General features: G+C 50.4%; 2 protein-coding genes across 2 annotated transcripts, besides 1 other annotated feature; both read right to left on the reverse strand.

Annotated features, from left to right (window-relative positions):
- Positions 1-12,118: part of a sequence feature (contig 1.129 1..627835(1)) that runs on past both edges of the window.
- hapB (transcription activator HAP2) lies at positions 672-4,419 on the reverse strand. The gene is made up of 2 exons (XM_050612019.1): positions 4,113-4,419; positions 672-3,918 (listed from the first exon to the last, which is right to left on the reverse strand). The coding sequence occupies exon 2, from the start codon at positions 3,032-3,034 to the stop codon at positions 1,925-1,927; it is 1,110 nt and encodes a 369-aa protein (XP_050467982.1). The 5' UTR covers positions 3,035-3,918; positions 4,113-4,419; the 3' UTR covers positions 672-1,924.
- On the reverse strand, positions 5,931-6,670 carry ANIA_07546 (uncharacterized protein; the record flags this gene model as incomplete). The annotated part of the gene is made up of 3 exons (XM_675723.1): positions 5,931-6,113; positions 6,177-6,232; positions 6,418-6,670. The coding sequence occupies 3 exons, from the start codon at positions 6,668-6,670 to the stop codon at positions 5,931-5,933; spliced, it is 492 nt and encodes a 163-aa protein (XP_680815.1).

The raw sequence follows: 12,118 nt of genomic DNA on the forward strand, positions 1-12,118 counted from the left end.
GGTACCATCAACATTAGACGATGTCCTTCAGATATTTGTTTGATGGACTGTGTTCATCTGATGCGCTGACTAGCATTAAAGACGGAGAGATGTGAAAGTGGAAGGAAAGCCGACCGCGAAGCGGTAAATGAATAATTCATGAAGCCACCCATGGCGGGAGCGAAAAGAAAGAGACGAGTAAATGAAACATGAGCTCGCAAAGAGCATAAAAAAGCGCAAATGGTGAAGACCAAGTGACAAGAATTCGGACGGTCTCAAGGTCCACGGATGGCGCGACGATTCACTGTCGACTCCAGGGTAACGGACGACGAACGAATTGTGAGGAACAGCGCTAGGAGAGATATTAAAGAGTATAGAGGGTTCAATATGGATAAAGGGCTGGAGCAGAATTGGTTGAGAGCGTAAATACGGCAGGGAAGGGGAACAGAAAGACAAGGGCGGGTAGCGGATGACTGATGAACGCAATGAAGATGTGAGAAAAGGCAGGCAACCTACAAGAGGCCTTGAAGTAAAGTATGGCGGTATCTAATCCCCCTTTAGGAACGTCCAGCCCGACGACGTCAAGTGGAGTGATAAGGTTGGGACAGCGAGAGGGAGATCAAAGAGACAAGAGAGCAAGAGAGAGATCATTTGGAGTTGGAGGTTCCAGAGCCGGAGCTGAAGGGAGACCTAGTCCTAATTGGGGATAGCCCGTCTTGACTACAGCTGATTATGTGATAGCTTAGCGGTCACGTGACACCAGGGCAGCCATTGTTTACTGTGCAGGCAGATTCCGTCACTTCAGGTAAGTTCAGGCTGCCCATGGACATTTATTTCGGGGCAATCAACTATGGGAGTACGAAATGTCAGTATGCTACAATAGACACATTTACGTACACGGAGGGCTACCACTTACATTCGGGGTCGCGGCATCCAAGCGCAAATATATCTTTAATCCGTTCGATTGGTTAAAGTATTCATTCGTCTTGGGAAAATAGCCAACTACTAGAGATGAGATCTGATTAAGTATACATCAAGCACACTGGAAAGTATATTGTGACATCCTTTTAACCTCCTGCAGGAACGTACTATTGAAGGGGAATCACAAAACAACAGATGAAAATCAGGACGCCATATCACCGCAGACAGAATCAATCCAAGCACAGAGGTTGTAACATATCTGCTTTGCCAATATCTTGTCGACAATTCCACTTGTTTGTGGTGAGAAAATAAAGCATGAGGATGAGCTCATTGTTAAGAGAAATAGGACCAATGGACCCTGTTGTCGAACCCCATCTTAGCATAAAACGCCGCATATACCAAAAAGCACTCGAGTGTATATTGTGTTTCGTGCAGCGGAAAACCTAGGGCATGAGCCGATGAAGCGTGAAGTAAAACAGATCTAGCCCGCTACATCTGCCACCACGCCGAGACTCCAAGATCAAAGCATTTACCCGCAAAGGAACCTCTCTCTATATCCGTCCGAAGAAGCCATAAAGGACGACGCGAGAGAAGAAACGGAAGCAAACAGGGTATGTATAACTAAAGGATAAAAAGGCGGTTATCGGGAGAAAAGGAGAAAAATACGACGTGGCGGCATCTAGGATGCCCTGGGGAAACAGTTGCAACATCAGCGGTATATCTGCATTCCAATTCCCGAACCGTACTGGGCTCGGTACACAGAAATGATAAGGGGTATCGGCAATGTCGCCCATCCAGGAAACCAAGCTCATCCACCACGCTAAAGAAGAGAAAACAAAAAAAAGAGTCTCAAACCATGGGCACATCATACATGCAATCCTGACATAGTGAGGATCATGAAGGTAATATCAGACATCATACCAGCATAACAATATAAACAGACATGAATGGAACGAAGGAAAAAAGATACACATTTTCCAAAGCCAGCCACCCAGAAGAAATCAAAAAGACGATCGCGCAAAACTCAGCCATCTTCATCCGAGGGACCGCCGGACTCTGCCTCGCTTTCGTCGGCATTGTTACTGGCTTTCTGGGCGCCGGTCTTTGCTTTCTTCGCAGAGTTAGGGTTTTCGTTATTGCCATCACTGGCTTTGCGTTTCTGAGACGCAGGTGAACTGTCACTGACCGCTTTTGAAGCATTCGGATCTGCATTCTCCTGTCCACCTGCAGCATTCTTCTTCTCCATCGCGGCCACTTCGTCTGCGGTCAGGAATCGACCGCCGGGGCCTCGGGGGCGACGCATCGCGTGGTTGTGACGGGACTCATGGAGATACGGTTTGCGACCTTTAGATGTGAGTCGTAACTGTTCTTCTAATTTCTGTCGCGCAACGCGTCGCTTGAGGATACGGTGAAACTGTTTTGCATTCACGTACAATGGCGACTCCTCTGCGCCACTAGGCATCATGTCTGGGGAAGTTTGCGTCTGCTGAACGGGGTGCTGAGGAGGTGGCATCGGCGGAGGCACTGAAGGTCTACCAACGTGATTCATGACAGGCTGGGCGTTCTGCACGTGCGGGCTACCGACATGGCTCATGCGACGCTGCTGCATTTGAGCGGTTGGTGTTAGCGGTACCTGCGAACCCATCGGTGGCATCTGGCCGGGAATTTGAGGCGGAGACCGGGGATTCCGGTCAGTCTTCACCGGCACTCCTGCCATGCGGGGTGAGCCGCGCGGGCCTTGTGCCATTTGACCAGCTATCGAATCCCCGTGTGTAGGATAGAACTGCCCTGAAGCCGCTGCCGTCGCCATCGCAGCAGCCTGGGTGGGAGATATACCGTATGGTTGCGGCGGCATGGCCGTCGTGACGCCATATGACTGAGGAAAGTTCATTTGCTGGTGCATCGAGCCCGGGGCATTCTGCGCCTGCTGGTAATGGGACTGGGATGGAACAACAGGAGAGGCCTGATGCGTGGGATGTGCTTGTTGTATGTGTGTTTGAGGGTTGGTTGGGGATGTCATCGATCCCAGAGCGGACCCGGGGTTCTGAGGTGCTGTTGGATATGCGCCGGTCATATGAGAGGCCGGGTGCGGATGTTGACCATGTTGTTGTTGATATTGTGGAGAATATTCCATACTGTGAGATTTCGGCGGAGCAACACGCCTGTCACACTTCCTAGTTAGTGTTGCTGTTAGTGGTTTTCAAATGCCAGGAACCGGCCAACTAGGACCAATAACAGCGTCGAAGATGAATGATTGGTGAACCGATGTTCCAGTCAAATAAAGCGACAAAGAACCACGGCAGTGTGATAGGATATAAAGACTGCGCTTGAGGTTATCGGGCAAGCTGAGGGGCAGTTACAGAGCAGGCGCCGCTTGTAACTTATGATTTGTAGATCAAATGTGCAAGAACTGCAAACGCTTATTAGCTAGTGGATTCAAGGCGCAGCACGAAGCGGTCACTGGATCAATCGGTGGGGTTTGATGGGGACGGAGGGCGCTTGATCTGGGCGCTTACCTTTAGTCTCTGGTGCTTTTCAGCTTTCGAGATCAATGAGATCAGCTTTGGGGAGATGCTTGTTCCACAGAACAATCCACAGAGTAACTTCTAACAAGATCCTTTGGAGGGTCCGTCTTTTTTCTACATCCACCTTCAAAGTGTAACGTGGTTGGGCTCGGATGCAGCTAACCAGGATGCCCTCGACTAGGCTCGTACTCGATGCGTTGTCAGACAAAGCGCAATCGCTTGGTAGAAACGCACTACTGCTTATCGCCGCCACAGAATTGGGGTGGCCCTGTGGGAGCTACAGAGTTTGATCTGGGACGATAGGTCGTAGTTCACCTCGTCCAGGCTCTAAATCAGTTAGGCTGCCAGGCGATGTCGGTAACGAGGCGACAAAGCAGGAAGTCAAAATCTGAGGCGGTGCAAGAGCGTGTCCCTTGAAGCGCTGAGGGGATCCCGATATGAGACTGATGTCAGAATCCGTCTCTAATCAGATACTCTGGCACGGCAAGCGCAACTGCAAGAGATCGTCAGCTACCATTTCTAAAATAGGGGTTATTTTTGGCTGTGGATTGTGCGCTGTCAACATGAGGGGAGTGGGCAAGGTGGCGGGGACGAGAAAGAAAGACCGAGAATGTCGCGGCTTAGTTTCTCCAGGCTGAGGGATGCATGCGTTGGCAAGCGGGAATCATGATGCAGCCGATGACATACCTCGTCACAATGCGCGACGCACCACCTAGTCTTCAGGCTGCAAGCGGATGTCCAGAGTAGCAATCGCGCCAATTCGAAACAATTGCACGGCTAATGGAAGAGATCTGTCAGAAGCGAAGAACTATGAAGGTTGACGCGTGGTGATTGGGCCTTAAGGCAGCGGGACGCGACAGAAACATAACAACAGTGCAGGAATACCACAGAAAGTCCAAGTGCCCACATGCGCGAAGGCAAGAGGATCGGTCAATGCAGCAAAAAAGTAAAAATAAGGCTTTGTCTGCAACGCCTCGAAGAATATGCAGTTTCAGTGCAAGATTGCAATGCTGGCTAAAGGAGGGGAAAAAGATCACAGTCGCGGTCTTGCCGGGCCGCGGTGGTGAGAGCCAAGTAAGCACCGACCTCCAGCGCCGGTGAGTAAGCGACGGCAGCGACTGTGTCGCGCGGTGTCGCGCGGCTAGTAAAGCGATAGAAAAAGAGGGCAGAAGAGCTCAGACGCGGTAGGGGTCAATTGCCAATTACCAGATGCCTCTTCACTGAGCTCGCGCGCGCGCGAAATGTGCCAACCAAAGCACGGCTCTTTGCGCGACAGGTGGGCTGCCGCTGATGTCAGTCGGCCTCGCCAGGCTGGGACCGCGACCGAGGCGGACAACGGCACGGGGCGACTAACAGACAGTCGGCGGGAATCTCACAATGTGGAGGATGGAGGGTTCAAGGATGAAGCCAAAGTAATGTGATTTGTGGAGGGTAAACAACCGATGGTCTGGAAGCCAACGAGAGAATGCAGCCGGGCAGCTGGGGAATGCGTAGACACAGGAGACACGATGGAAAGTGATGGGATTTGCTGGTGCCGACCTCGAGGGGAGACCGCATGCAACGGGATTGGGCACGGGCAAATTAAGGTGTGCGATATTGGAGCACAAGAGCAAAAATACAACAGCAGAAAAGCACGGTGCGAGTAAGGGGCAGCTGTGAGCCGGCGATGGGTTCCAAGCTGTATTTTGAACGTACCTGGCGAGGTGATTCGACCACAACCGTGGAAAATATCCAAAGTGGCCAGAAAGTGATCAATCACAAAGGAGCACAGCAGATCGGGTGGGAAGGCAAGCAATGATGCGGTTGGACGACGAATTGCCAGACCTCTTAAGGGGGGACGAGTAGGAAAAAAAGGGAAGAGGAGCAAGGCCAATGGGCAGAGTGCGGGCAGGCCGGCCAGGAGGACAGAGTCGATGACTGGAGGGAACGCAAGGACTGGAGGCTGCGCAAGGACTGGAGGCTGGATGACCAACGAGAGAGAGCAGGCGAGAAGCGAGAGCGAACTGGGCGGGACGGGGCCTTGATATTTGTACGATTCATTGACTGGAGGCTTAGTACACAATACGGTATCAGAGCCGCCCCACTCGCTGGCATAATACCGCACTGGAACAGTGCTTACAGATCACGAACTGGAACTGATTCTCTGATTCCACGATCATCATTTGTCTCACGATCCCATCAAAGTATCAAAACTATATAGACAGTTCGACGTCGCATAGCATTCTTTTGATATCTATAAAGGCCATATTCGGGACTGTATCACTCGTCGACGCTGTGCTGGAATGTACCGGCGTGAAAATACCGGTAAAGTCCCAGTAAATTACGCTACCCAACCACTGTTATCATTCAGTCATCATCCATGGGTCAATTTGGATCACTTGGTCAATTGATCCAGGGTCAGAATATCCTTCTACAGAGAGCGAAAAGCGAGAAAGGACAAAAAGGTCGCAGCTGTCAACTCTGAATATTTTGCTACTCCTTTTTTATGTGGTCAATCTCCGGCGCTTAAATGCGGCAACCCGGCACTTCCGAGATTGCGATGGTCTCGAGCCGCCGTGGGGGTTGCCAATGGACGCTGCCACTAGAGGCTGGAGGCTGGAGGCTGGGAGCTGGGAGCTGTTTTAAGTGCTCGCGGCTCGCCCGTGGCTTGTGCGAATCATGATTCGACAGCACCAAGGAATACCGTGACTGGATTCTTCACAGCAGTAAACAGGTGTAACACAAAGTGTGATTTCCCTACATCTCGCTAACCGGGCTGAGGATGACCTTTTTCTCCCATGCAAGGCGAGCATCGCCAGGCTCAGAGCCTAAAACCAGCTAGGTGCACGGACATGTGCTCCGTATTGAGCCCAGCCGAGACGGGCTAAAAGCTGCGGTCACCAGCGCCTCGGTTATATTCCTTGTTAGGGAAGCCCAAGGTTGCGCCCCGGGTCGCCATCGGGCAGCCAAAAGAATATGCCGACGAGATGTATATCAGCAAGGACAAGCATACATTTTCCTTCACCCCTTGTCGATTGGGACCGCTGGAATACACTTCTGAGTCTGAACGGGACGCCGGAAAAGGGCCAGAACCCGCGGACACGAGGCTGACGCGAGACATCGAAGGTGCAGTTGGGTGCAGTTGGAGTCGGGGCATCTTTTCGAATCTGGCTTTTGGAATCGGCTTTCGAGATCCTTGTCGGTGTGCAACTGAGCGTCTGGGAATACGAGCAATCCCAGCGCGGCAGAGCTAGCATTGAGCACATCTTCGGTGACCCGTCATTATTCTAAGCCCAGCCAGGCAGACATCCGTTCAATCGGAGTTTTGCTTCTCTTTCGCATGGATATTTGGAAAGCCTCGAAAAGGGTCTGCTCGAGAGACAAGGTCTCGGTACCGTAACTTGGTGAGGACGGACTACGGAGTAGATGTGTCGACTGTCTCGCGCTGGATCTTGGTTGATACCTGTCATGGCTAGACCCAGGATCCTGAAAAATGAATGATATTGGGCCGATCTGTGCCACACCACGTGTAGGAACTGGGAATCGACCGCTGCCTGCCCGTGACAATCACTCACCTTTGGTTCTGGATTTTAAAGCCGGAAAACTGCAGCCTGTACGCAGTATCTCACCTGCTCCAACTTCCTACTCTGAGTACATCTAATTCAGTCCGAGTCTGTAATTGGGTAAACACGAAATGCTCAACTCTGTGCCTTGACGTCACTCTATATCGTTCCCCACACGGTACACCGCTCAGTCAGTGGGATCGCCTGCGCTCTGTGCTTTGTATAAAATTTAGTTCGCGTTTCTTTTTTTAGCAGGATAGGTATTTCCCAAAATGAGGAAGCCTAGTTCTTATGGCGCTCAATAGCTTTTCCTATCAAGAGGCGGTCAAATTTCAGTGCCAGCTTTGTTGGATCTCAGAACTCCCCACACCATCGCCACGCGTTGCTCTGGTGTTCCAGAAGATGTCATCGATCTGTGAGAGGTGGAGCCTGCTGCCGACTGTCGACTTCGCCGTCGGCTTATCAAAAAGATGGCGCCGATCTGATGACTGCTTGGAACCTGCTCTGCGACTATGACTGGCATTTGTGAGTCCCAGAATGTGAGCACTCTACCCTTTATCGGCAGTCGTGCCTTCTCTTCGAGCTCGGAGGTTTTACCTCGAATCCCGAGCTCCTGTACTCCCTCGTGCACGGTTCACTTGTTTGACAATCTCACTCTCTATCGTCGACTTTTCTGCGGAAAGAGACTAACGTTTTGGGCCCTGGATCAGATATCTACATGTGCGCTTGATCACTCAGCCGGCCGTCTGTTTCTTACAGGAACTACGGTGCAGGTCAAGTGTAAGGTATCGACGAAACACGATTACCTCAATAAGAGCTCATTGAAACGCAATGTGCTCCTACGATGCTATGACTCGAACCGTCCGAGCTTTGTGGTCAGCGTCGTACAACCGCGTGAAGTGAAACTTCTCGCTGTCTTCTCGAATCCATGTTCAAGTTGCTTGGGATCCTCAAGATTGAGTTTTATCTAGTTTCGAGTAACTACACTCGTTCGACGTGAACATCGACGCGGATATGGGCGCTGATTAGTAGGTTTGTCTTCTGCTAGTGCTTGGACGTTAGGTAGGATACCGGCCTGGCAGCTGCTTTGAATTCATGGCAGTGCTACTCCGTACACTGCGTATCATTTCTGTTGTCCGAGTGCTGCATCCGCTGAACTGTGGTCACGGAGCCCGAGTGTGGATATATCTCCAGCTGACAATTCCTCCATGAGTGATATCATGGGTCTTCCTTCGTCGGATGGTGACGATATCGTGAAATATGGGTTGCTGAACGACGACCAATCGCTCGGACGTCAACTTGCCCCATGAAACACAAAGCAAGGCTGACAGGCTACATTCATCCAGAGGGAAGCACAAAAGACGCATTGCAAGGTGCTGGCACGCAGCAGCTGTCATGCTTAGTACTTATCTCTGCACCGTCATTCGTTGAGGGCTAGCCCTCCAAGGCCTTTTCTGTGACGTGGCTGAGGCCAGAACAGGCTGTATCTAGGCTGATACAAGACTAAGTGTGCGGTCCTTACTAGGCCACGAAATGGTATTACGCCTGTCCTTGCCGCCGCGCATCGTGATTCCTTCCACAAACTATCTCTCCAGGGGGATGGAATGCACATGACAGTCTCTGAGAGGCAACTACTCCGGAGTAGATAGCCGCTGCCATTTCCCTGAACGGCCACGGCACCCATCTGAACACTGGTGCAGGACCTCGTCATCTGAACGAGATGTCCAATCGGACATCAGATGTAGCTTCTCGGTCTGCGACGGGGCAGCGCGGGGTGTGGAGCTTGCAGTATAAGTTGCATGACTTGTCTGGCCGCCCCCGTCTTATTGGATTCTTGCCGCCTGGAGCAGGGAAAGTCCCTCTGGACACGGCCCGGGGAGAAAGTCGATGAGCCACTCTGATATTTCTCGCCACTATCACACTCGTCACGTCTATGATGACCATACATGGATCACTAGCAATTTACGTACTCTTGCAATTTACGTACTCTTCATTTCCTATACAACCTGAGAAGCTGAAAAAGGGATCATCTATGCCTTGCCGCACTCTGTGCCCTCTCACAGCCTGACGCTGATGTGATGAAGATCGTATCTTCCGGACGTTCTCTAAGAGCCGCTTCTCCCTTTTGGATGCTGCATCTAATTAGCTTCATTACGAATAGGACACACTAAAAGAGCGCCCTAGCATCACCACGCACAGTACCAAGAATATGCCCAGTCCTAATGTTTGCGTTTTATATCAATTCTCTGGAGCTGGGACTTGGGAGTGTTGAAGTTGATGGTGTAAAGCAACCCTCTAACCACTCCACGATCTAGGCCACATTGCGTTATTTCGAGCTCAGTCTTCGTGAAGGTTTATCTTATCAGGACACCCCATGATCCCAACACAGACGGAGTACACGTTCGTCATTGTCTTCAGGCTAAGGCAGGCAATATTCAAAATAGACATTAGTTCAATACTGAGTAGAGGTATGTCGTATTCCATTAGGGGTGCGTGCATGCAATGCAGATCTCAATCTCAAAACATTCTATACAAACGTGCTCTACAGCAAATTCCAGCATCGCAGTCAAGGTTGACTCCCCATGATGATGATAGTGAGGTGGGCAGCCAGGGTTGAACCCTTAGGCCCGCATAACCAACTAATTGGGCATCAATGTTCAACCGAGCTGCGTGCCGTACTCACCTCTAACACCCCAGGTGTAGGACTTCTAGTTTTAGGCGAAAATAAGACTGGACTTTCCGTCTGAGCTGTCTCATGTCGTTTGCAACAGTTCGTCTACGCACTGTATCTATAACGAGGCAACTTATAATCCTGTCTTTCTTGTGCTGATGCTATTCAGTTGCCGCCCTCTCTGCTACTTGTCCGTCGCTTACAGGCTGCACTTGTTAGTGCATTCTGTTAGTCAGAGCAACCTAGTCTAGGCGAGACGGGTTGGGGCTTTAACTGAGATAGCTAGTTCTGCTTTCGCCATTTCTTCTTAGTTCGATGAGAAAGAGAGCTCAGTTAGGTATCGTACCATACGTTGTTCTGGAATGGCCGCAGCTTGATCGGGCAGAGCCGGAGTCATAGGTGCAGACCTGAGGAATTCTGCTTGCTTTACTGTCGACGTATATGTCATAGATGCCGTGGATGCCTAGGGGGTGCAGCGGTGTTTGCTAGAAAGACAGCTGTACCCTGACGCAGATGCTAAAACTGGTACAAAGGGGATATTTCTAAGGCGCTGGGCTGACAAAACAGACTCTTCTTTAATTCTGGTTGCCTCCATGCCTCGTCTCGCTCTCGTCGCCTCACTTCGTGTAGGGCGCGTTCGGAATTCGGTATAGTCATGGGGGTCAGTTTTGACACTGATACCTATCGAGTCGCCTCTCTCCTCGTTTCTCCGGACAACAGCCACCTGAAGATTTGAATTGTTCTCAGGGGAAGCAGTGTTCTTGGATCACTCTTGAGTTGGGTAAGCAGTGGAATATATTGATCCATTCTCTTTGTCTGAGTATATATGAGGGCCGCTTGATAACAGCGCAGCCATCCTTTTTAATATGTGCGCTCTTACGTCTTTGATACTAACCAATCTTACATATATTGTCTTGCAAGCTCGCTGGGATGCTAAATTCTTGTCGCTTACTCAAACCAGACACGCAAGGTAAGGAAGCGTGCGCTTCCTTTTCTCGGACGGACTTCCTGGTTGACAGGCGTAATGAGGAATATCTCGCCTGGTCCACGGCTCTTAGTGAACGGAAACATGGATTAAAGCCGGCTTCAATACTCTTGCCTCGTTTAATGCCTTCCCATGTACCCGTCAAGATACGCCCTCTTACGCCGGGCTGACATGGAATGAGTCGAGGCGTATGTCATCACCTACTGGAGGCGCGCAAACGAACCTAGAACGCTCCTAGAATCAGAGCAAAATAGTAACCGGCATAAGCTCTTCCTGCTATGATTGCAGCTGTACATTGAGACGAAAGGATCTGGCTGACCGTGGGCGCGACGTCTGCTTAGACATTCCTTCCCCGAACCTATCTAACGAATATCGGCGCCGGATGCGTGAAAATAACGTGGAGGTTTGGTTTGATCACTACCTGGTTCTGGCCGATTTATTTCCACAATATGTAGCATTGGACTCGACCAGTTGGGTCCTGCCTTGCTGCGATTGATACTCTCCTCAAACTTCAAAGGACAGACAATAAGTTCATCAAAATCCAGAGACTAGCACCGTCGATGGAAGGCATATACTACTCGCGGGATGCCAATTCGATGTCTAGTATGGTCTGCCAATATGTGGCAATTTCAGCTCTGACATTGGAGTACAAGTGCACGATCAACTAGCCGATTGGTGCTCACCTCTGTCCGACAATGGGGAATGGAAAAAGGGCGTCAAGCAGAAGGTAAACGACAGAAACGTAAACTACTCTTTGTGCAGTGCTCTAAAGAGTCACATCTACAGCTCAAATCCTGTTCTATGAGGCGGTCCAGCTTGAAAACTGGCATACATTCGGATCATAATATGAGAAAATAGCTCAACGGCGAAGTTGTCAACACGAATATAGCACCACATAACTTAGTCGAAGGTATGGTAGGCAATATATTGCATCTTGCTTCGACAAGTGGAGGAGTTACAATGTAAGGAGTGGTGTCCTTCAATGTATGAGCTCCACTGTCGAAGTTAGCGTACAGACAGGCTGGAAAATCTCAGTGATACGTGATAAGGTCATTCTTGAGTACTTAGACAACCGAAACCGCAAGCCTTTGGACTCTCAGATCCAGTGATATCAACAAAAATACTGTTGGCATAAAGAGGTCTGAATATTGGAATGCAGAACGTACGGAGTATATGCCTAGGTAGACTAGATATGTGTAGCCCGCCCGTGATGATTATGTAATATATAAAGGATATCTCAGGTGGCCTCCCGGTGCCTGGGGTAGGAGGGTCCGCGGTCCTCGAGTCTATTCAATCGTACAGATTCTCTCTCTTACTGTCCCTCCAATCGGACCTTTACGAACACCGCAGTATTCGCCCTCGTCGCGCGACTGCTTACATCGTAATCTGTGTGCTTGATCCGCTTGCGAATTTATTTCGGACGCGCCAACTCCTGTCAACACTCGGTACCACTACATGACGTCTGTGTTGAACCCAGCTACGCGCCGTCGAAAAG

This window comes from Aspergillus nidulans, chromosome IV, assembly GCF_000011425.1.
Source record: "Aspergillus nidulans FGSC A4 chromosome IV".
Taxonomy (NCBI): Eukaryota; Fungi; Ascomycota; class Eurotiomycetes; order Eurotiales; family Aspergillaceae; genus Aspergillus; species Aspergillus nidulans.

Excerpts from the sequence above, each read along its gene's own strand:
- hapB (XM_050612019.1), bottom strand. The coding sequence starts at position 3,034 with ATGGAATATTCTCCACAATATCAACAACAACATGGTCAACATCCGCAC.